Source organism: Nyctibius grandis, chromosome 7, assembly GCF_013368605.1.
Source record: "Nyctibius grandis isolate bNycGra1 chromosome 7, bNycGra1.pri, whole genome shotgun sequence".
Taxonomy (NCBI): Eukaryota; Metazoa; Chordata; class Aves; order Nyctibiiformes; family Nyctibiidae; genus Nyctibius; species Nyctibius grandis.
The window spans coordinates 53,122,843-53,148,042 of NC_090664.1; the positions used below are offsets into that span (position 1 = coordinate 53,122,843).

The window sequence follows — 25,200 nt, forward strand, 5'->3', positions numbered from 1 at the left end:
GTCCCTCTCCTTAGCGGCCTTTGGTCATTTGTGGCAGGGGAGCTTGTTGATAGGGAAGTGTTGTTCTCTAATAAATGAGAGATAGCGGATAAGGACATGTTAATAGGGGAAGGTGCTGCATGAGAAACAAACACCAAAAGCCCTTTGGGGGCTGTTGGTGGTGTTTCCCTTCCCGTGCGGACTTCGGTGCGCTCCTGGGCTTGCACAGTTCATAGACAGCGTAAGGGTTCTTGGGAAGTTACTCTTAGCTCTAGAATCTACTTTGGCTAATTATGGTGCAATACCTCTACAGTTTACACTGAGGTTTTTTTTTAAACTATATTAAGTGTATTTTCTAGTTAAAACATCTCCTGGCCTGACATAGTTTTTTGTTCTCTAAGCACCTAATGGTTGTATTTATCGAAGGGAGTCAGAAGACCTTCTGCTTGTGGTGATGCCATGTACCACAATGGCCAAGTTTCACCAATCCAGAAGGGATTCACATCTCCCGGTGCAGCTGAGAAGGTTGTGCATCAATGGAGGAGCTCGATCGAAACCACACTGCTTGTTTGAACTTCAGGCAAAATAAAGTGTGAGACTTCATGCTTTAACTCCTCTGCTCAGTCAGAAAAAAAGGAGGATGACAAGATAAGCTCGTTCCTATTAGAAAAACCTATACCCATATGGGTTCTATAGCCATTATAGTCATCGTTGAGGGCCACCTCTGCTTCGTCCTGTTGATGAGAGGAAGGATGGAGTAGACATCAGAGCTCTGGGCACGTGGGAAATCCTGGGTTGATCGCCTGCTCTCTCACAGGCTTTCCCTGGTGGTCCTTGGTAAGTCACTTTGCCTTTCGAAGTCCCAGCCCCCAGTCTGTAAGCACAGAAAATCACAGAATCACAGAATGGTTAAGGCTTGGAAGGGACCTCTGGAGATCATCTAGTCCAACCCCCTGCTAAAGCAGGATCACCCAGAGCACGTGGCACAGGGTCGCATCCAGGCGGGTTTTGAATATCTCCAGAGGACACTCCCCACCTTCCCTGGGCAGCCTGTTCCAGTGCTCTGTCACCCTCAAAGTAAATAAGTTCCTCCTCATATTCAGATGCTGCGAGGCTGAAAATAACGTCATCGTGTGTAGGGTACTCAAACTATCAAGTGGAGGTTATGTATGCACGCAGCATGTGTGTGCTGAAATTGTCTCCTGGTTATGTGTACAAGAAATTGCTGTTGCAATAAATCCATGTGTGTATAGCGCCTATGCGATCAGGTGGTATCAGTTTGGGTTGGACTGAAGGACTACCAGGTCATGACAATGTGTTCAGTATGAGAAGAACAAGATGTGTCATCCCTGACCAGCAAATCTCTTATTTGTTACTACCGTTATGTATTTCTTGTGTTTACTTACATGTATGTGCATTGGAATCATGAAGAAGGTTTTTGCAGGGTTATTTCATGAGCAGAACACCGTAAGTGATCTGGATACCTGTAGTTGCTGTAGAGAGTGGGTTGCAAGCATTGCTAGATCACATTTTCTTTCTCTGTTTGAAACTTTGGAGAATGAGATTGTTCAAAGTTGTGTTTTTGAGACCTGCAAAGCAGCGTATTTGAGTGTACAGTGTAATTAGCAGTGTAATTAGCCTTCTAATTAATGAAAGCCTTGATTTTGACTTCCAAAATAGTGTCCTGGTGGTTGGGAAGAATCCATATCGATGCGATGGGGTCGCATGGTGTCCCTAATGACTGCACTGAGAACTGCAGGTCCAGGGCACTCCAGCTGAGCTGCCATCCGGATCCCAATGAAATATGTAGGGCAGGGATGTGTGCTATTAGGAGAATGATGCAGGCACACTGTCACGGAGATGGAGGTTAAATCACTGCGGCCTAATGCAGATTGGCACTAAACCTTGACAAATTAAATGTTCAACCTTTCCTCTGTCAGAGGTTGCATTAACCAATGGTGTAATTAAGAAAAAAACAGGACTTTTACTCTGAGAGAGAGTTGAGAGGGGTCTTGTATCCTGAGTTGCAACAGTGAATAATGCGGATGTCTGTCGAATTCAAGTGTTCATGCTAACGGTTTTTTACCAAAAATGAGTCAGTAGGGAGAATTAATTGTAGTGCCAAGCAGAAGTTCTTGCAGCAAAATACCGTGGCCTAAAGAAATTGAGAAGATGGAGTATGGTTAAAAGGAAAGGTAAAAACGCTCTTTTTGTTAGTGGACTGTCAATGATCATTGGGTGTTCGGTGGTCGCTCGCTGTGGCTCAGCGCTTCAGCTGTATCGAATGGGCATAGGGTCAGACTGTGCCTTCTCGTTATTTGTTTTTATAAACTATAACAAAAAACCCACTGATTTTAACCAGTTGAGCCATTTAAATTAGATTTTGATTTTGCTTGTTTCTTTGGGTCTGCATCATTCATTTGCACCAGTGAAGTCTACTGCTCTGGAGAGGGCAGGAGCTCTGCAGGAGCAATCGTGCTGCTGTTGTGGCCCAGACCTTCACTGGATTTTATGTTCCTCCTGATGATGCTATTTTTCAATTTTTTTTTGAAAGCTCCTTTCTGCTGTAGCTATTTGGTGTCATCTCAGCAAACTGTGCAAAACTGAGCGCCTTGGCTGTGGTGACTTTGCAAAGCTGGAAGGAAACGGTTTGGGTTTTGTGTTGGGATGAGCTGTTGAGTACCTGATCCTTTCTCTGCTTGGTGAGAAAACAGAGCTGTCCCATTGCAACTGATACTTTCCATGGTGGAAATAACACAAGTGCATGCATGGGGATATGGAGGAGGAGAACACCCATTTTCTTGGGCTAGAGAACCAGTGTCAGGGGGAGAAAAAAAAAAAAGATTTTCTTGGGCTGGAGGACCAGTGTGACGGGGAGTGAACCTATTTTTTGGGGCAATGCAGACTCAGTGGAGGTGGTGATCTGCTAGTGAGGTTACAATCAGCCAGTCTGCAAGAAATCTTCCAAGTGGAGCGAGACTCCCAGGAGCCACGTAGTTACTGATAATCAAGCCCAGGCTCCATGAAGATGGTCTCAGTAGCTGTGCTGGTCCTTTCGTCTTTCCAAGATGACCTGAGCACTGTCACGGTTGGTCAGGTATCATGAAAAATTCCTGGTTTAACGGCATGGTCCTGACGGCTGCAGCATCAACCCAAGCTCTGCCAGGACCAGCCCCTGTGGGTGTTGTTTGACTTGACAGATTGAAGGTGCTCGTTCAATTAATGCTGCATCATGGTTCGCTTTCAGTAACGCCGAAGGTGTCAGCAGTTTTGTATACGAGCCTCTGTGCTCTCCCGGTTTAAGTCATTCCTGACAAAAGGAAGTTTAAATGCTTGCATTGATTCCTGGCTCCGCAGCACAAAATATCCACACGTGGCGAAGACGCGGAGATTTTTCAAAGCAGCCTAAAGGATTTAAAGTGCTTTTAACATCTCAGGCACTGAGCTCTCAGGCCTTGGACCACTGCTTTTAAGCATCTGTAAGTCACAAATAGATTTAGAAGATAAAATGCTGGAGGCTTTTAGTTCTCTCAGTGTGTCCTTTAGTTATTGTTTCTTTTGAGGAGAGCATGCTTACTAAATTTATCCTTTGTAATGTTTAGAGATTGATATTCACAGGTTTGGCCTTTCTAAAAAGCGTGTTGGGTTTTGTAAAGAACATTATGGCTTAGAAGCAAGATTTCTGGAGACTTTTTCATAGTCTCCTCCCTGTCACTGAATAAACTACCCAAAAATATAGTCCTTAAAAATTTAATATGTGATACATGTAAGAAACTAAGATGCTTTTTAGTTTTCAAGTAAAAGCTGGAAAATAGTAGGGGGTTTTGTGGGGGGTCGTTTTTTTGGTTGGTTTTGGGGTTTTTTTTTTTGGAAACCCAAATTTTTAACAAAGTGATTAATTTTTCCCACTTCGTAATGGAGTTAAAATGTTCCATACTTGAATGCTTCCTTTGAAATTTTTTTGAAAAGGCTAATTCCATGTTTGCTGAAAAAAAAAATTGGAATATCATCTATTAAGAAATCCCAGTGTTTGGGGGAAAATGTGGAAGAAAAAAAAAATAATTTCCATTTGAAACTATTTTACATGTCAGATATATTGGAGTTAATTGGCTTTTATATCATGTTCATCTGCAGTGGATCTACCAAAATAGCCTAGATGATTGCTTTGCTCCATCTGGTTATTATCTTGCTTCTTGTGATATCCTTGTGCCATGCTGTTGTGGCCGGCCGTGGCTGAGAAAAAGCTTGCTGGAGATTCCTGAAGATCTGTTCTGTTACACGTTACCAACTTGTCAGGGACTCACTTGACAAATTGAAAATTAGCCAAATGCTTTTGCAAGCCAAAAGTAGCCTGAGATGTTGTCTATGCATCATACCAAAGAGCTCTTTTTAGTTCCTTAAGGTGACTGACTCCAAATACTCCTTGGATTATTAATAGTGCCCTAATAAACCTGGAGAGCGATCCTATAAATTTCTACACGTTCGGGGGTCAAGCGGTGAAGTCAATATTAATTAATAGTCAAATGCAGTGTTTTATTTCATGTAATCAGCCTCCTGACAGTCTGAGCAGTCTGGGAGGTTAGTTACGCTCAAAGAGTGGGAGCGATGCCAGAGCATCCTGTGCTCTGTTGCTATAAAATAGCAAATAATCTCGAGCTGTTGCATGTAATAGCTGCAGATTTGATACATCGCCTGAAATGCTCTGTGCCCCTTCGTAAGGGGTGGTAGGAGTGATGTTCTGGTGGACCTCGTGGTGGTTTCTCCTTGCCCTCTCCACCAGCTTTCAGTGCAGGAGCATTACATAGCAATGGAGAAAGTTGGCTTTATGATGAGGGTAGGAGAGGGCTGCAAAGACGGGGGTGTCAGGGCAACCTGGGGTGGGTGGTAGCTTCAGTGGCTTCATGGGGGCAGGTCCAAGGCCAAAGGAAGGACACGTGGAGAATCTCCGCACTCGTAGCACAGATGGAAAAGGAGAGGGACTCCAGAGAGAGAGAGAAGAGGGTGCCCCTCAGGATACCCCTGATGTCAACTCTTATTATAAACTAAATGACCTCAAAATTGTTTAACGTGCACTACTGGGAATATTTAAAGGATTAAAATTCTTTTTGAGGGGGAGTTGTGTTTGTGTACCAGGACTGTCAGATTACTCTGCTCAAAAGCAAATCCATTTATTTGAAGGAGTGATTTACAGATTATTCTGCCTTTCAATAGCTGATCTGCAGCTCCTAGAAATTCTTCATAAACTCTTCTTCTTTGCCTGGCTGGCAGTTGGCATCTCACCTGGATTTGGCTGTGGTTTAAAGACACCTTTGGTGGACAAGGGTGGGCGATACCTAAAGCTCGTTGTTGGACATATGATAATGTAAAGCCCATCTTATCCAAAAGTTCTGCCTTCGCTCATTTTCATGCTAGCTTGAAACTGTAACATGCCCCAGATGCTACCCTTCACCCCCCAAAAAGGGGCTGAGAGGTAAGAAAGAGGGGAAAAAGGACAGTATTTTCCAGGCAGATGCACAGATTCCTCTGAGCTGAGGATATTTGACAGTACAAAGATGGATGCTTCATCCAGGTATTTGTATTTTCTCTGCAATCCATTATTAGAGTGAATTAGGATACCTTTTGGCTACCATCTCTTCTCCAAGTGACAGGCTTCTCATAAGTTATTTATGTGGGATATGTCACCTTATTAATTATATTCCTATACAGCCTTATGAGGCTGATGCAAAGCGTTCCCCAGCATGAGGAGGATTCATGTGTGATGGAGCTGAGCTGGATCCACGGCGCTCATCTCTGAACCTGTGCCATACTTTATTCTTGGGGAATAAAAATAAAGAATTTTGCTGAGATTTGTGGCCAGTTAACCCAGGCAATACTTCATTTTTGTGGAAGAAAAAAAGAGATTTGTCACCAGTGAAATGTTTACTATTGAATTTTTAAAATATCATGTATATACACATGCATGAATAAATAAAGTATGTGAATATAAAATAAACATATATTCACTGCCAGTGCTACTGATGGTACATTAGTGTTTTAATTCGATTTAAATGCATTTCGCCTGCCATCCCATTGCAGCTGGAGTTGCAGTCTCCAGGTTGCAGTGTCCTCAGTGAAGTCCCTCACCGTAGGGCAGCCGGGTGGTGGCCCTGCAGCGTAGAGCCAAGCGTGTTTGCTGTTTCCAAAGCAAAACTCCTTTTTTTTTTTCCTTTTTTTTTTTCACTATTGAATCTGATTGGTTCATTCAGAGAAAATGAACTTTTCAATGAAGTCTTCCCATGTCCCAGTTTTGGCCCCTGTTCAGTAGAAAACATCTTGTGATTCTAGTTCAGACCTATCGTATGTTTATATACATTGTCCTAATGTCGTGTTTAAGGCCTTTGCTGAAAGATTTGGACTAAAGCACGTTATGTGAATGCTCTCTGAATCGAGGTCTTTAATAACGTTAACCAGATGTTAGGCAGCCTATTTTGGGGGGAGATATGTAGATGGAGGGTAGGAGTTGCAGCTCTTTCTATCATGCTCTGCTTTTCTAATGCTTAAGGACACAGTTGTTCGTCATCCACATTTCTATATCCAGATGAAAATAAATGTTCCTGGTTTTAACCATTTTTCAACAAAATTGTTTAAATCCTTTCTGCAAAACTCGAGGTTTCCTTCCATGACCTCTTCTTATCCCAAGAAGGTTCCTAAAGGAGATGTTAGGCGATAGCGTTACGTGTCTGCCCGCTCTGCTCCTGCTCAGCCTTTTGACGTTGGTGCCATCTCGATGGATGAAGATCCCAAAGGTGACGCATATTTCTACACCTATCCCAAGAACAGGCTGCTGAATTGAAAGAGTTGTGCTTCTTCTATCTTCTTGGCCAGGTGTTTTCTCCCATCTGGACTGTTTTTGGGTGCAAACCCCAGCTGTGGATGGAGCTGCAGAGGGATTGCCCCATGGTTCAGCAAGCCTCTGGCCGATGGGGCATCCCAGCGCTGGTGCAATCCTGCATACTTTTACAGTCACTACCTTTTTCCGCATTTTTTTTTTAATAGTGTTTTGGCTTCATCTCTAGCTGTAATGGATTTTGTGCAGTTGAGGAGATAAACTGAGAAGCTCCACTCGAAGGTACCTCGTTGGCAGCCTCTCCTCCGCTGCAGGAGTGCTTTCCCTTTTTGGCCATGTGTGGTTTTTAGCCGTAGCGGCCAAGTTTCGAGTGCGTAGTGTTGAGCACGTCACAAGCCTTTTCAGTAAGCAAAACAGTTTTCCTTTAATGCCAGCAACATCAAAACAGTTTAGCTAGATCCCTTCTTTCTACATTAGTGCAAAAGCAGGATAAATAACCGGAGATTGATTGATTTGGGAGACGGGCTTTCTGGGGGAAATTTTTTCTTCTAATCCATGGGGCTGAAAATTGGTCTTGGCTTCATGGGGATGACGATGTGTTCCTGTGGTGTGGATTTAGATTTAGCTGCAATCTGGTATGTCTTCTCCTAATGAGAAAGCTGGCTACCTCCTCTCCCCTGTAGCATTTCTTGCTCCATTTCTTGTCTTTTTTCTTTTTTTGTTTGTTTAAGTGTGCGCCTTCCATAAAGCCCAGCAGCTTGAGCATCTTTTAGTCTCAGTTTAAGCAAGTGCTTATGCCCTGCCTTGGATAGGGGAGGATTTAAGTCCTGAATTGCCACTTTCTACGTTGCCTGTTCCCTGAGGATCTGTCTAAAAAATTAACGCAAACCTCTAGCTTTTTTCAGATATGCTCCTGACATGAGTAAATAAACAGCTCAGTGTTTTCCTAAAGGACAAAATATATCCGTAACTATACCCAATAACTCTCATTGTGCAGACAGAGGTATTTCGGATGAGACCATCCAACCAGCTGGTATTTTTTTCACTGATATCGCTGTGCCAAAACTCAAGCTTTTATTGCCGTAGCTACATCAGCCAGGGTTTGGGCAGCTACAACACCGGGGGAAGCACCACATCAGATGTTTAAATAGCTGCTTTGGGAACTAGTTCCTCTGTCGTGGGATAGGTCTGAGTGGATGGAGGCTGATGAATGCCTATCGTTGAGTTTGGGCATTCGTGCCTGCACTCCAAGTATCGTTTTTATGATGAGGGAGGCAAAAAAGCATCTGTGTGAGCTGGTTTAACTGGTGAAGTGTTGGTTTTGTGTGGAAGTAAGGGGCATGGCAGCCAAGAGACTGGGGTGCCCACCTCAGCTGCACTTTGTTCTCTGGGGTAGGAAAGAAGTTGTAGTCCACAGCCATAAAAATATATATATATATATATATGCTTAAGCATCTCAATATCTTGGCAGGTCTGAGCCTTAGAGCTGGTTTTCCAAAGGGTGTCGGACCCCTTGTGTGTTTGTTGGGTTTAGGTGATACCTGCCCAGGCATGTCTAAGTTTGCAAGCAGGTATTGAAGTTTCGTCCTCCATCTTCATGCTTGTTTTTTTCCCAAGTGCTAAGAGGCTTTGGGTGGGATGCTGAGACACCCTTTCTCCAAATGGGTCCCTCCTGTATTTGCAGGGGAGCTTGAGTGCATGTGCAGAGACAGGATTTAATGCGAATGTGTCCTCCGTCAAAATCTGTATTAAGTGGAAATAGGGCTTGTTGGACTCTTCTAGTCTCTGGTTTGCGTGGCTGAGTGATGGAGAGAGTCTTGGCCTACTTTGATGTGAGAGAAAGGGAATTTGTAAGGGGAAGCAGGAGCGGGAGTTGCTAGGGAAACGCGAGCGGGGATGCTTGCATGGCTCTCACCTGATCCCTGCCGCAGCACCTCCGCGGCCCAGGTTCCCTTTCATACAAGTGTCATGTAGCCTCCTGGGTGAATTCACGGTCACAGAAATCTGCTTGAATTGTCTGCTCTGGGAGCATTTCTCCCCTGAGGCTCAAGGGGCAGCAGCGGTGCCCAGCAGGACCCCCAAGGAGATGGAGGACACATAGTGAGCCCCTGGGCTGCTCTGGGGATGTGCTGCCCATCGGCATTGTAACCAGTCCTCGAGGGTTGCCCTGAGGAATGAGGCAAATAGGGATTTTTCTCCTTCTGGGATCGCTTTTGGGAAATTGCCAGCTCTCCCTCATTAGGAAGAAACACAGCAGGTTCGGCGGTTTCTCCACTTGTGCCTGTATTGTGGGACATGGGGACAATGCTGGACCCATCTGGGTTTGTCCCCATTTTCATTGCTCTTAAAATTCTTGTTCCCATTTGTCCTTCTGGACTACGAGTCCCAAAGTACTTTGCTATTTGAAGAATTTTTGCCAGGCCGTGTACCTAGTGCTTAGAACACCCCATACCACGAAAGATGACTTTCATCGAATTTATGATTATGCAGGTATTTCCTTTCCTGCAAATGTTTTATTTAGTGCAGTGGTTATTGATAGCTGCACTTACCAATTCTGTTTGTTGAGGCAAAATAACCTTCTACAACTGCTTTTTTTTTTTTTTTTTTTTGGTGTGTGTGATAAAAATCAATCCTGGCAAAAATCTGAATATCTGGATTCCTCTTGGCTTCCCCACGCTTTGTAAGATTTAATAATATCTTGTAAATGTTTTCATCAGCTGCTCCTGCGTTCTTTAATTGAGCGCAGATGAATGAATGGGTTTTGTATGACCGGGTTGGTTTTTATTTTTCATGTTTGAGCAACGATCTGTTCAGTTTAAGTGGTGAGCACTTTTCAGGGATGGATGTGGGACTGTTTGGAGTGTGATTATTTTCTTAAGGTTAGAATTAAACAGTTGAGGAGAAAAGCAATTGAAACTTTCCTGTGCTGGCTGGTTCCTTGGGAAGCAGCCTGTACCGTGCAGGAATTGGAAGCAGCTGGCTTTGCTTTATAATTAATCAAGGCAGAGATTATCTTGCGATAATCTTGCCCCCTTCATCTCCTGTTGCATAAGTAAACACAACCTCAGCTTGTATAAACTGAGTTTTGGCCTTCCACCTGTTACTACCAGAGATGAAAATTCAGGCCGTGATGCCCCTCCAGCTCGTCATTCCCATCGCCCCGGGACGGTACAAGAAGGGGCTGAGCTGGGCTGGCCCTGCCAAGAGCAGCGATGGAGCCCAGTGCCAGCTCATGGTGGCCGTGAGTGAGCTGTCCCCGACTCGGTCAAGCAGGGACCATGTTTCGCCGCCAAACAGCCACATGAGGAGAAGGCGTTCGTGGGTGCTGTGGGGCTTCGGCTGCGTTCCAGTAGCTGGTTTTTTTTTTTCAAATGAAGCATTTCTGGCCAGAGGCTGTTGCTTTGAGCTTCAAACAGAAGGAAGGGACCAATTACCGCATCCTGAGCTGCATCAAAAGCAGCGTGGCCAGCAGGTTGAGGGAGGGGATTCTGCCCCTTTACTCCACTCTCGTGAGACCCCTGCCGCAGTGCTGCATCCAGCTCTGGGGCCCCCAACATAAGAAGGACATGGAGCTGTTGGAGCGAGTCCGGAGGAGGCCATGGAGATGATCAGAGGGCTGGAGCACCTCTGCTATGAAGAGAGGCTGAGAGAGTTGGGGCTGTTCAGCCTGGAGAAGAGAAGGCTCCAGGGAGACCTAGCAGCCTTCCACTACCAAAGGGGGCCTCCAGGAAAGCTGGAGAGGGACTTTTTACAAGGGCAAGTAGTGACAGGACAAGGGGGAATGGTTTTAAACTGAAAGAGGGGAGATTTAGTTTAGATCTGAGGAAGAAATTCTTGACTGTGAGGGTGGTGAGACACTGGCACAGGGGGAAGCTGTGGTTGCCCCCTCCCTGGCAGTGTTCAAGGCCAGGTTGGATGGGCTTTGAGCAACCTAGTCTAGTGGAAGGTGTCCCTGCCTGTGGCAGGGGGTTGGAACTAGGTGATCTTTAAGGTCCCTTCCAACCCAAACCATTCTGTGATTCTATGATTCCATGATTAAAAACCAAAAGGCACCTGCTAAGGGGTGAACGTGGGGCTGGTGCTGTGGAGTCAGTGTCTTCATGTCAGTGGGGTGGTGCTGGGTGAGGTTTGCTCAGATTAGCTGAACTCGTGTTCTTAAGAGCCTTGGTAACATCCAAACTCGTGATGGACTGGAGAGGCGGTTGGCACGCACATGGCCGGCTTTGGGGCAAAGCCTCAAATGTCTTTTGGCCAGCTTGTCTGAGTGCTGCCAGGGGTTTGGCATTGCCACTTCTGGAGAGCCCAGCACCCCAGGCTAGGGCTTTGCCTTTCCAGGCTGCTCTCAGGTCCCATTTAAAAGGAAGGAGAAGGCACGTCTGAGTAGCAGGCTCTGCATTCGTCTCTGGTTCTATTCATTACCATTCCCCTGCGATATCTTCCCACTGGGAAGATGAAACCATGAGCTGGAAGGAACCGGCTCCTTGCTTGTCAGTGGCGCCAGCATGGCCCGTGTGCTCGCCCAGAGGCGGGGTATGCTCAGTGCCAGCTCCCGGTCAAAATACATTTGGTTTCTAAATTAAGACGGGGATTCTGCAGAAACACTTGGCATAGGTGAGTTGGAAAAAGGTTTTAAGGGTAAGCAAGTTATTTGTACTCTGCTTTGCATGTCCAGCCTGTATTTGTGCTGCTAAGTCATTTATGTTTATTTTAAGGAGAAAGACCTCTGCCATAAATACTTCTCTAACCATCAGTCAGCAGCAAGCGCAGAGTGGCCGTAGGGCACAGTGTCCAGGTTGGATGGAGGAGTCTGACTGGGAAGAGGGGTTTAGGTGGGATACAACCCCTTCCCAAGGACCGTACCCTGCACCGTATGGCAATTAAGAGGGAGCAGCAGGCTCCCTGATGGTGAGGAGACAAGTGGTCCTGCTCTGGGTTAGAGGTTAGGGCATCCATGTGCACACATGTATGGGTGTCCTCAGCGTCCCTCCTCCGTCCCTGAGCAACTTAATTTTAAACACCGGAAAGATTTTCAGGCTCCTTGGGCTGGGAGCAATCACAGGTTCATGCATATGATAATTTTTTAGCAGGGTTTGGTGTGTTTATATGAACCCTGCTACGCTATGGCAATCACAGAATCATGGAATCATTTTGGTTGGAAAGGACCTTTAAGATCATCAAGTCCAACCATTAACCTAACACTGCCAAGTCCACCACTAAACCAGGTCCCTAAGCACCACATCTACAGATCTTTTAAATACCTCTAGGGATGGTGACTCCACCACTTCCCTGGGCAGCCTGTTCCAGTGTTTCATAACCCTTTAGGTGAAGAAATTTTCCTGATATCCAATCTAAACCTCCCCTGGTGCAACTTGAGGCGGTTTCCTCTCATCCTATTACTTGTTACATGGGAGAAGAGACCAACACCCACCTCACTACAACCTCCTTTCAGGTAGTTGCAGAGAGTGATAAGGTCTCCCCTCAGCCTCCTTTTCTCCAGGCTAAACAACCCCAGTTCCCTCAGCTGCTCCTCATAAGACTTGTGCTCTAGAAGTGATCCCGCTTGTGAAGTCCCTGGAAAGTAATGTTTAATACACATTTTCCTCCTCTGGACATAGGTATGAACTGGCCACTGGGCACTCAGTCTAGTAAAAGGGGTTTGGAGGTGCCTCTTGGTTCAGGGGTGGAGGAAAAGGGTGTGGCAGGAGCTGAAACCCGCAGGGTATTAAAGAAGATCCCCGTCTTCCCATAAAATGTCTGCAGGGACATTTATTCTCACATTTGTCTCATGGACTCTTTAGTGGGAAAGAGTTAAATGTCTGCTCACATGTGTTCTTCACCACAGCCTTGAGGACATTTCTCTTCTTCAAGAAATAAATGTCGCACGTGTTTAGCTAAAAATATTGCAGGAGGAATCCTTCCTTGGCCACAGCCCCAATAAGAGAGAGCAGCTGTGAGTTGTGGGGGTTTTGTTTGTTTTTAAACTTTATCTGTCTTCAAAGTGATGCTATGGCGGTCATGAGGCAGTAGAAGAGCCAAAGTCCCCATTGACCTTCTTTTGCATCTGAGGGTAGACACGGACTAGAACTTCTTGGCAGGTGTTTGCAGTGTGGGTTGGAGGAGGCTGTTGGTTTTGTTTGCAGTTACCTGCAAAAGCAGCAAAACTGGAGGTGACTGGGATGAGATGTGCTTAGGTGGCTGCAGGATGGAGCACCTTTGAGGTTGCTCATCAGTGTGATGACCTGCTGCTGCACAGAGGTGGAGGGTGAGGAGAGGCATCTCAGCCTAACTTTTTGCAGGAGTCAATCTGACACCAAACCTTCCTCATCAAGCAAGGCACCCAGTTCACTGTGTTAACAGATGAAATGGTTATTGACCCCGCGAACTGACTGTCTTCCTCTAACTGTGTGTACCTTTGATCAGTTCACTGTATTTGAAAAGTCAAACTGCTCCCATTCGTCTTACATTGGGCTTAACCTTCTTCTACTTTAGGGCCTTTTACCCCTGCAGGTAGTTTCAGCTTAGTGTTTCCATTTTTAAACCCATAGTGTGGGGTTATTGCTGCCTTGATACATTCATGGTGTGGGATGGGACTTCCTTGCCAGCTGTATTAACACTGCGGGTGGATGCTGCTGCTCATCATGAAAATGATCAGAGAGCTGGAGCCCCTCTGCTATGAAGACAGGCTGAGAGACTTGGGGCTGTTCAACCTGGAGAAGAGAAGGCTCCGGGGAGACCTTCTAGCAGCCTTCCAGTCGCTGAAGGGGCTACAGGAAAGCTGGAGAGGGACTTTTTACAAGGGCATGTAGTGATAGGATGAGGGGGAATGGTTTTAAACTGCAAGAGGGTAGATTTAGATTAGGTATTAGGAAGAAATTCTTTCCTGTGAGGGTGGTAAGACACTGGCCCAGGTTTCCCAGAGAAGCTGTGGCTGCCCCCTCCCTGGCAGTGTTTAAGGCCAGGTTGGATGAGGGTTTGGGCAACATGGTCTTGTGGAAGGTGTCCCTGCCCATGGCAGGGGGGTTGGAACTAGATGGTCTTTAAGGTCCCTTCCAACCCAAACCATTCTATGATTCTGTGATCATCATGAAGGTGCTGGGAAGCTGGTGTCAAGGACTGTCATGCCCTGTGCTATCTGCTCCCACTCTGAGACAGATCATTTTAGATTGTGCCTTACTTTGCATTGCAAAAGTAACCCTTCCCTCTTTTTTTTTTTTTTTTGTTGTGTTTTTTTTTTTTTGCATTGCTGGCCAGTCGCTCACCCACCACCCTAAATCCCAATTGAGGCCTGATGCTGAGGGGCAGATGAGGCAGCGAGTGTATTCAGCCCGATGATTTCCACATGAGCAGGGCCCTGTGCGGGTGAAAGACGTGAACTCATTGCAGAAACCTCCCAAGAACAAAGCTTTGGAGAAAGGATCAACCTTATTAGCACATTTAAGGAGAAAGGGGGTTTGTCACTGTATCAGTTTATGCTTCAGCACATTAGCGTTGTAAATCTCTTTGTGGAGGTATTGATTAAAAAACTGTATTTACTTTTCACCCTAAAAATCCAGAAAGAAAAAATTAAATCCCCAGCACACTAGATTGCTGTAACTCTTTTAAACAAAGTTTATGGGGTTTGATGGTTTGAAGCTTCCTGCAAGTTAAAATGTGGTTTGTTTCTTTTTTTTTTTCAAGCAATCTTTTGGTTTCCCAAGTATTCTTCTGGCCTTTTCACTTGAAAAGGAAAGGCAAACTTTCATGAATTGAGCAGGGGCACACTCTGAATGAAGCGGGGGTCAGTGCTTCTCCAGGCTTTTCTTCCCATTGTTTGAAGGATACACTGAGGATGGTAGGAGCAGATGTGCTGCTTCTATCCGGGCTTATTCTGCCCCTAGTATGGATATAAGCTGCCTTTGCATTAATTCCTTTGATGGTTGTTGCGGTTTAGTCTACATTACCTAATGTATCGAGGCTGTTTGTAAGCACAGGATGAGGCTCTTCTGATAAAGAGTTGGTGCTTTACATTAACACCATCCCATTTGAAAACAACAAGATGGAAAATACCAGTAGAAGGAAAAATCAGCAGAAATCTTTCGGTTTTGTGATTTATGTCGCGGGATGTATACCCTGTGCTTGTGACCCCTCATAGAGGTGTATCTGCCATACAGTCCTGCCTCAGCTGGGATCGGCAAACGTAGCCAGCTGTGTTAGCGACGGAGGGTGGACTAATGCGGCATCCAGCCCTTGACTGGTGAATGTGTAATGTTGTTTGTAATAGTACCTGCCACTGGGATTTAATTCCAGGAAAAAAAATGTGGAAGGTGGAGGAGATGATTGCATTTAAAATAAGTGTATGAGAATGATTTATCTGTATTTCATAATATACAGAAAGATTAGCCATGTTTTAAGCGCTACGCTACTAATGGCTTTTGTTTTGCCAGTGACTCTCAATTTAACTATGCTGTAAATGAAATGGAGAATGGGCGCTCGTGGTCACAAATGTTTTAATGTTAACAAAAAAAAGTATGGTTTTTTATTAGAGCAGAGGTTAAGCGGAGTCTGGCTTTGGAGCAGAGATGCTGCATTAATGAAAGGCAGCCAGAAACGTGGCAGATGTTTTGCTTTTGGGAGGGAATCCTCCAAAGAGGGGCTTGCTTCTGACTATTCAAATTGACATGAAAATCTTTGCCTTGTGTTAGTTACAGACATTGCATCCTTGCTTGGGCTCTGTCCCGTCATGGAAATACTGTTATATCCTTGCATGTTACTAGCTGGGGTACCACTGTTATGATGTCTTTTAATGTAGGTTTTTTCTTGTGGGCACACGTCATTGCAACCACTGTTTCAAGGACAGTGTCTCTTTCACAAGGACCATATCTCTTTCACCTTCTGAATCTCTCATCCTCTTGAAACAGAACAATTGTTCAGTGAAGAATGTAAAGTACATCCTCATCCCTACCTGTCACTAATGATGGAGGTGGTTTGTTTTGGTTGGGGGAAAAAATATAAAATACATATAATTACTCATCTATTCATCTCCCTTTTTGTCCTAGTCTCTTACCTTGTTCACGCGCACGTGTGGGATGTGGTTTGCCCAGAGGAGAGGGCAGAGCTGGGCTCGGGGCATGAGGCAGCTGTGGGAAATCCTGCTTGCGTGAGCGATGGCTCCAAAGAAGAGGGTCATGGTCTGTTTGTCCCCTTGTAGCGGGCGAGGAACGATCTTTACCCCATGAGATGCCCACATGGAGAGTCTGCAACGTGTGTCCCTCTTCACTAGAGGGGGGATGCACTGGGAAGAAATCCCACTCTGCTCCACCGGTGCTGCCTTTGCTGCAGCCCCCTCCTAAATCCGCCTCGTCTGGAGGAAATTACTGGTTTGTGCTTGGTTCATTATCAAAAAATATCCACTTGTTATGCGGCTGGATTAACTGTGGTATTTTACAAGGCCAGCTGGAAGAAATGCTTCATGATTAAGTGAAGCTAGTTTCTACCTGAGCCATATGCTTTACTCTCCAAAATGCCTCATTTTTGGAGGGCAGGGTGCATATTTCTCTCTTTCTGACAAGCACATTTTAAAAACAGGACTTAACTGCAACCAGTCAAACTTACTCCATCCCCTGGTCAAAAAGAGTTGAAGAGATGCTATCTTCACCAGCATTTATGATGCATTTGTGTGCTTGGAAGATGCTATGTGGTACCCAGACATAAGTTGACCATTCAGGAAAGCGGTCGGATGACGAATGGAGTCACCCAGCAGAAGGTTACTGTGATGGGCTTGAGATTTTGTAGACATTAAGATTGTTGAAGAGGACTGTGATGCACTAATTTAAACTTCTACATAGCATGGACAGAGGAACTTTATCTTCTGATACCCACAGCCTGTCTTTTTTCTACTGGCTACTCTTCAGGCTTAAAATCCATTCCAAGATAAGAGTCTACTTAAGCCTCTAAGGTTGCTTAGCAGTCAGTAGAGCTGGAAACAGCACGTCGGCTGAGAAGCAAAATGATACTAGGTATATCAGTTCCAAATCCTGTGAGGACACCCATGATATGGCAGAGGCTGTTGCTACTGATGGAAAGCTCTGCTGAAGGAATGGGACCAAGAAATCTGATTGTAATGAAAGCTGATATCCACGCTGATGTTTGAGTTGAAACCCATATGCTTGAGTTCTCCTGCTAGTCCCGCATGAGAAGTTTGTATGCTTCCAAGAGGAACTGTGGAGAAGTTGTGTCCTTCGTCTATAAGTGGAAGATGGAAGTAAGAATTAGGAGATAGAAATCTTCCATTCTAGGATACTGAGATGAGAGAATATTGCATCAGGAGAATATACCTGGAAGGCACATTTGGCTGATGCAGATGACTCCTCTGAAAAAAAAATTGTCAATCCTTAATCTCCTACAGAGGATGCCCTGAATTTGGGATTCCTGTTGTGCTCCAGAAAACATCTTGCGGATTCATCGGGCTTCCCTGTGCGTTGAAATGCATGAGGAAGAGTCGCTTGTGGCGTGCTCTGTTCTTGCCATCCCTCAGGTGGATGGTTTGAAAGGTGGAATTTCTCAAAAGCACTTGGTGTTGACTCAGCCCTACTTCCAGAAGCCAAGGGAAGTATCTGCTGAGGCACTTGGAAGCCCCTCCTGGAGTTGCTCAGGTCTGTGGGGACTTCCACATGTGCTTTGATCTTGCTGTCTGCTGCTCTTTGAAACAAAGATTTTGCGGAGAGCAGATAGTTGGGATTCCTGAAGACTTTTAACTTCTGTTCTGCAGCAGCTCTCAGTATGTCTTGCCTTTACGGTGACGATCCCCCACCCAATGCAACTTTGGCGCTGACTTTGGTGTATGCTGGGAAGACACAGAGGGCATCCCTGGAGCTGTGAAGGGGGGTTTTCGATATGGACAGACTCAGGACAGTGGCTTTCTGGGTTGCAGACTCTCCTACTTGATGAGCAAGAGGACACCGTGCAGAAGAGGACAAGAATTTGAGGGAAGTTGGATGCAGCCAGCAAGTCTTGGCACCAAAACACTGGGTGCAGTGGGGAAGATGTCCTCCTCTGAGTGCTGTGCTCTTCGAGTCCTCGAGTGACTTCGAGCCTCTGCGGGGAAGGTGGGTTGCTCTGTCCTTCACCAGTGAAATCGCATCCACGTGAGGCTTTTCTCCAGTGGCACAAACCTGCCTCGCACTGCTGCCAACAGCTCCTTGGATGCTGTGTGGGGAAGAGCTCTTTGGACTGCTGTTGTAATGCTCTCGCTCGACATACCTCGTGTTTGCCTACCCGGTTTAAAGTGTTACTAGTTCCTGAATACAGAAACTATTTGCAGGAACTCATTAGCTTCCCTGCTCTTGAGCGCTGCAGCTTTTAAGAAGTAGCTGCTAAAGATGTGATCAGATGTGCAACTGAAATTAAAACACAACACGAATTTAGTGTGAAATAGCTGCTCCTAAATGGCTACATGCACGTAGATATTCCTAATCTGGAGGGGAGATTAATTTTTAATCTGTTTTATTTCATTGCAGTATATCCACGAGGCTAAATTGAAACAAAACCAATATTATTCCAGGATAAACACGCTCGCTTGCGGGTATGCAGGAGGAACGGGAGCCTGAACAGCTCTGCTGGAACAGCTCCGTGTGCACCCAAGTCGCAAACTGATTGCAGGCAGCAATCGTCTGCTGAGATTTTGAGAGGGAACCCATGGTGTGGAAAATCCTTTGCAGCTGATACGTCAGTCATACCTGAGGATCAGCCAGGAGGGAGGGATAACAGCACATTTGCTTCCCAGTTGAGGGAGAGCAGCTTGCAAAAAACTCACGTGAAGCTGGAAACAAGCTGCTGGGACTTAATGGGAAATGGCAGTGCGGTGTGTAAGCAGGTATGATGTTGGAGAACAAAAAGTAAAAACACTTGGGGAAAAAAATGGAGCTGGTGTTCCTGATCTTGATCAATGTCTTAAAAGCAGTAAGGTTGATCAAAATTTCCTGCAAACCACCATTTTCTGGGGCGTTCAGCTCTAGGTTAGCTGGCTCTGCGGGAGGTGTCTCTGCAGGAGCCATTTGCACCGAGGGTCCTGCGAGGGGACAGGGGAATTTTCAAGGTGGTTCTGGGAACTCATTAGGCTAAAAAAAAATATTAATCTGTGGTGGGTGTAACTGGTCACTGTATTTTCCTTGTTTAACATGCCTGAGACGAGCTCCCCCACCCCTCCATCACCCTCTCCTCTTTTGGTGCTTGCCTGCGTGCGCGGCTCTGGACGTGCCAAACCAGAAACGTTCCTCCATCCCTTCAGCCAGATTTTGAGGTAGGGAAAGAAGTTCCTGTCTTGCAGGAGCTGAGATGCCTTTGGGATGCCTTTGCTCTGGCAGAGATTTCCACACACTGGGCTGCCTCCTCATCCTCTCCCTGCCTGTGCTGCAGGCCATGGAGGCTCCTCTGGCGACCGTGCTCCCCCAGGTCTGCTGGTTGGAAGCAGTGCAGGGTGCCACATTTTCCTTGATAGAGTTAAATAATGCTTTTTTTCTTCTTTTTTTCCTTTTCTTTTCTTTTTTTTCTTCTCTTTTCATGGGGTATTGGGACACTTTTCCACTTCAGCTATTTGCACATCCAGGCAGCCCTGCCCACTATTGCCAGTCCGTATTTTAGCACAGCCCAGCTCCTTCCTTTGAGGTTGCCCTCACTTGGTTTATTTTGTGATAAAACGAGCCCATCTTCACCCTGGCTTTAACTTCAGGGCTGTGAGTTACCCGAGCTAAGAGCTGTGGTATTTTTCTCTTAGTCATATAGAGATGCTCCAAGCCCTGTTGCTAAACAGCATCGATCCAAGCACCGGCTGCCTGGGGTTGTGGGCGCCTGTGGGAATTGGGTGAAACATCCCTTTGCTTTTTGGGTTTTTGTATAAATTGGTTGTGCAAATTGGAAGAAGCTCTAAAAAATTATTTCCTTGTTTTATTGCTTAAAAACCCACAAAGCTACCGCTTCAAAAGGGTGAAGAGGGACAGGTACAGGGCTGCAGCTGAAATTGCGGGTGGCGGTAGCAAAGCAGTGAAATGCTGTGGGATCCTGGACCGTCGAGGGTCTTCACACCCCTGTGGCATCGTCTTGTCATAGAGAAACAGTTGATTTCATCTTAGCAAAACCCGCCGAGTGGTTTGTGCTGGGATGGCACTGGTAGCACACCAGGTATATTCCTTGTATTTGATACTGTGCTGTTTCACCTCCCATAGAAATGGGATGCTTTTCATCTAGCCCCAACATCATCTGTGCTAAAATGGTTGAGGATTCATGTGATTTTTCCCCTAAATTCAGGGAAGTCTCAGCAGAAGGTTGGAGCAGAGCAGGAAGCAGCAGCAAATGCCATCTCTCCCTCATGGGAAAAGATCCTCTTCCTTCCATATTAAAAAATTAACAATAATGAAATAGTTCCTTTATACTTATAGCTGGTCAGAAATAACTTGCCCATCTCAGGAGTCTCCTTATGTGTTTGCTGAAAATCTTTTTCAAGATGTACGGCTCACTTTTTTCTGGTTCAAGAAAATTGTATCCTCGCTGGGAGCGATGCTGTAATAGTGTGTTGATGGAAAGGCGATCCGGGCACTTTGGTTTTCTCTCGTATTAAACCTTACAGCAGGTTTACCTGCTGGAATCGAGAGGATTTAAAATGAAAGCGGAGACGTTCAAATGAAGATAGCGCGCTGAGTGTGACGGTGATGGGAAATGGTAGTAAAACGTTAGGGATGGTAGCCTGAAATCTCAGGCAGTCAGAAGGCAAATGAAAAGTAAAGATAAAAAGTTCCTCAGAGGTGTTTGCTTAAAAAAAATTAAAAAAAAAAAAATCTTGTGGAAGCAGTTTGGTGCTCACGTGCACCCGAAAGATTTGGTAATTCAAAGAAAGAAAATGGTAAAAAAGGAAATTAAAATTCCTTATATTGTTTGAAAGGCAAGAGGCTGCTGCCTTAGAAGAAGCGCCATTGGCACGTGTGGTATGTTGTGAAATTGCTTGGGAGAGAATATTGAACTGGGGGGGGGCAGGTAGAATGGAGGGAGAGACTAATTATATATAATCTTAAAACGAATGAGGTGATATAAATGTAATGAAGGCAAATCCTGTTCCTGGAGAGACTTTTCAGTTTGCATTTTGATATCCTAGGGCAATGGCATGTTGCTCTCTGACAGACAACCATTTGATTTGGAAATATGTGAATAATTGGGAAGTGGAACCTCTTTGAATTTGTTACTTTCCCCTCTAGCGTTTGAAGGACTAATTATAGGAAGAGCTGCAGAATGCCCTATGCGGGCACGCATGCAGCCAATTTTGTACTGTGCCCGTTGCATGAGTCACTGCTCTGCATCCTGTGCTCTTTGATATGTGTCCTTGCTTAAAAAATTATATATTTATTTTATAGGTGGAGAGAGAAGCGCGTTGTACTCTGTGTCACTGAGCCCTTGCTAAAGATACCTACGGCAAAAAAATGCACATCAGCTCTGTGGTCAAGGCTGGGGATGGGCTGGGACGTGCAGGTGGTTGGGTAGGAGTAAATACACCTGCGGCTGATATGCAAAGTGAGTGGCTGAAAGCTTAAGCATCTTGGCAAGGCTTGTGCTGCCTGCTCGATGGAGAGGTACCGCCCTATTTATATATCTTTACAATGATCTGGACCAGGGGATCGAGTGCACCCTCAGTAAGTTCGCAGATGACACCAAGTTGGGCGGGACTGTTGATCTGCTTGAGGGTAGGAAGGCTCTGCAGAGGGATCTGGACAGGCTGGATCGATGGGCCGGGGCCAACTGTGTGAAGTTCAACAAGGCCGAGTGTCGGGTCCTGCACTTGAGGCACAACAGCCCCACACGCTGCTACAGGCTTGGGGAAGAGTGGCTGGAAAGCTGCCTGGTGGGAAAGGACCTGGGGGTGTTGGTCGATGGCCAGCTGAATATGAGCCAGCAGTGTGCCCAGGTGGCCAAGTAGGCCAACAGTATCCTGGCTTGTATCAGAAATAGTGGGGCCAGCAGGACTAGGGCAGGGATCATCCCCCTGTACTCCGCACTGGTGAGGCCGCACCTCGAATCCTGTGTTCGGTTTTGGGCCCCTCACTACAAGACAGACATTGAGGTGCTGGAGCGAGTCCAGAGAAGGGCACCAAAGCAGGTGAAGGGTCTGGAGCACAAGTGTGATGCAGCTGAGGGAACTGGGGGTGTTCAGAGAAAAGGAGGCTGAGGGGAGACCTTATCGCTCTCTACAAGTACCTGAAAGAAGGTTTAGCGAGGAGGGTGTTAGTCTCTTCTCCCAGGTAACAAGTGATAGGATAAGAGGAAATGGCCTCAAGTTGTGCCAGGGGAGGTTTAGATTGGATATCAGGAAAAATTTCTTCACCTAAAGTGTTACAAAACACTGGAACAGGCTGCCCAGGGAAGTGGTGGAGTCACCATCCCTGGAGCTATTTAAAAGATCTGTAGATGTGGTGCTTAGGGATATTGTTTAGTGGTGGACTTGGCAGTGTTAGGTTAATGGTTGGACTTGATGATCTTAAAGGTCCTTTCCAGCCAAAACAATTCTATGATTCTATTTTAAGATGATTTTAAAATGGGTCTGAGGATCCTCCTGTGTGCAGTTCTCTGCCTACCAGCAGCCGGGGGCTGACCATGCGCTGGGCAGGAGGAACCATCTCCCTGTGCCCAGTGCAGCCACTGCCAATCCCCAGATGGCACGAGCAAAATCAATGTGACTGACCCAAGCTCTCCAAGGAGGAGAGAGGGTTAATCAGCTGTGCGGCTCGTCTGGGGCACTTGATGCTTATTTATCATCTCTTGCCTGTGCCCAGCCCCAGGATGGTGGGTTTGAAGGGAGGGGATTAGGGCCAGCATCAGGGTGGTAGACACCGAGTGTGTGAATAAAAGTACTTCTCAATCTGGAAAAGCCAGTATTTCGCTACTTGGAATAGCTCAGAAATCCTAAATAATAATCCTGTTTAAATGTATGAATGTCTTAAAAATACATGAAGTCCTTCTCTCCCACTGAAGGTAACATTCATGATGTGAACAGAACCACTGCTGGGTTGGGCTGTGCAGGGGAGGAGAGAGGGGCGCTTACAGTGAGGTGATGGATATAAAGCCACAAGCCTGTGTGTGAGATCTGCAGTTCCCAGGCTGTGCTCTGCAGAGCCGTTATAGTGTCTTACGTTAAGCTTTTGTTGTTTAGGTAACAGAAAGTTTGGGATCTTCTGACACCAATGAGTCAAATATTCCCAGTGGCTTGTTCCTGACCCGATGTATAACCTTGGTCTTGGAGCTGTGCCTCCTCCTCCGGCTCTCCCCACCTGTGATAACTGGGATAATGACATTTGCTACTGTTTGTAAAGCAGTGCTGACATGGAGAGCTGCAGAGTAAACCGGAATGCTTCGCTGGGCTGGGATGTGGGAGGCTCTGCTCACGGTTTCGGCCGAGAGCTGATGTGTGAGGTTGCTCAAGACACGGCGCATCCTTTGTCTCACCTTCTTAGGCAGTATCCTCATTCGGAAGAGAGTAGCGCAGTGAGGACCAGATGTATGTTAAGCCCTTGAGGCTATGTTGAAATGCAAATGGAAATGAAATAGCGTATTACTTCCAAGAGCAGTAATGGTGGTATAAAGATGAAAACGCCGTGTTGGTAGACTGTGCCTCAAAAGGGGATAGCTGGGTATCAGCCCTGACAATGCTTTGTGCTGTTGGGAAACCTGTGTGCAATGCGATGTTGTATTCAGGGTTTTGAGGTCATTGTTACACAGATTATTTAAGCCTGGATGCATTTTTAGCTGGACTTTGTCTAAAGAATAAACATAGCCAGGGCTGTTTCCCAGTCATCAGCTAAACAGCCAGATCGAGGGCTTGAGTCAGCGATCCTTGCAAAACGTTACTGGCTGTCTTCAAAAAAATTTCCTAACACTTTTTGCTTTTGAAAATGTAATCGTGCGTAAAGTGATGCATGTTATTTTTATTTCGCAACCGATTCTGGTGCCTGGATTCTGTGTGTGTGTGTGTGTTGGCTCTGGTTCTCACTTGTGTGTATGGTGCTCTGCTTCCTACATGCATCCATGTATGCCTGAGATGGCAACCTAAAGATGGGACTAGTCCTCTTCCAAGAATAAAAGAGCTTAATTATCTCCTTCTGAAAAAACAGTGGCATAGGGACAGGAGTTATATTTTTGCTATGCTAGGGACGTGTGGCTTGTATGAGCATAACTAACATGTAGTCGCTATCCCACTAGAAAAGCCTGCTGTAAACAAGGGACTCCAGCTCTTGCTGCAAGGCTTATAGGTCTGCCCTTGCTTTTGATTCTATCCATAGAAATGCTTTTCAGTAGAAACACCAGTACCATTCAGATTTCACGGTGAGATAGCTAATGCCTATTAGTTATCCCATGCTAGAAATGTACCTTTTAGGGCAAGGAAGACAATATGTTAATTCCTCGTTATGCTGAGATCAAAGGTGGTTGTGAGATACCAGCTTGGACTGAGCACTATGGTGACTTCTTCTCTCTGCTTAGATTTTTCAAAACTGTGTAGTGACTTGTGGATACTTAATTTGAGACATTTTAAACATTTTTTTGTCCCTTCAAGAGCCAGGCACCCTTTCAAGATAGCTTAAGCTGGTACCCTGCATGAAAATCTTTACTCCCTTTGAAACTCTTGGCCCACATGTTCTTCCAAATACAGGCGGACAGGCACGGTGGCTTCCTCTGCTTCAGCGTAAAGGTCACTTAAGATGTGACAACACTACATGTTGTTCATTAATGATTACTACAGCATGTTTCCCTCTTTAAATGGCAGGGGCATCCTTGCTACATAAGACATTAAAAAGTTGTTAAGATGGAAAATACCAATGAACAGATGAAAACCACATGCAGAATCTCTGCCCATTGGGAAACGGTTGCAAGTGTTGATCGAAGGGGAGCAGCGATGGGCTCTGGCAGGGAGGAGCTTGTCGGGTGTTGTGTCCTTCTTCCAGCAGCTGTTGGCTCCAAATGGCACTTCTGGGCTCGGGGCAGTTGTTCGAAGGGATTGGGTTCCTCGAATCCCAACATGAAAGGAAATGCGGACTGTCTGGATAGGTCAAATGGAAATCAAGAACGAAGTGGCAGTCAATAACATGCTGTGTATGGTTTACCAGTAGCTGCTTGGGTCTTGCAACATTTGAAGTATTTTTAAATGGTGTTTTTTAGTTTGAAGACATTTAACATAGGAACTGGACAATGGCCAGACTGAGTCAGACCAAAAGCCCACCCAGCCTGGTGGCCTGACTCCATCTGTTGCCAAAAGATGCCTGGGGAGGAATGGAAGAACAAGCAAGAGCACATGGTTCTTAAACATTATGGGACATCTTCTGAGAAGGGGTTCCCCATGTCACTTGCGCTTTGCGTGAGGAACCACTTTCTCCAGGTTTGTTTTG

General features: G+C 45.8%; 1 protein-coding gene across 1 annotated transcript in view; it reads left to right on the plus strand.

Annotated features, from left to right (window-relative positions):
* Positions 1-719: 719 nt before the first annotated feature.
* The window catches only part of ACVR2B (activin A receptor type 2B), a 58,416-nt gene continuing 33,935 nt past the window's right edge, over positions 720-25,200 (plus strand). Inside the window, 1 exon segment of the mRNA XM_068405210.1 lies at positions 720-816. Coding sequence (XP_068261311.1) covers positions 720-816 — 97 coding nt within the window.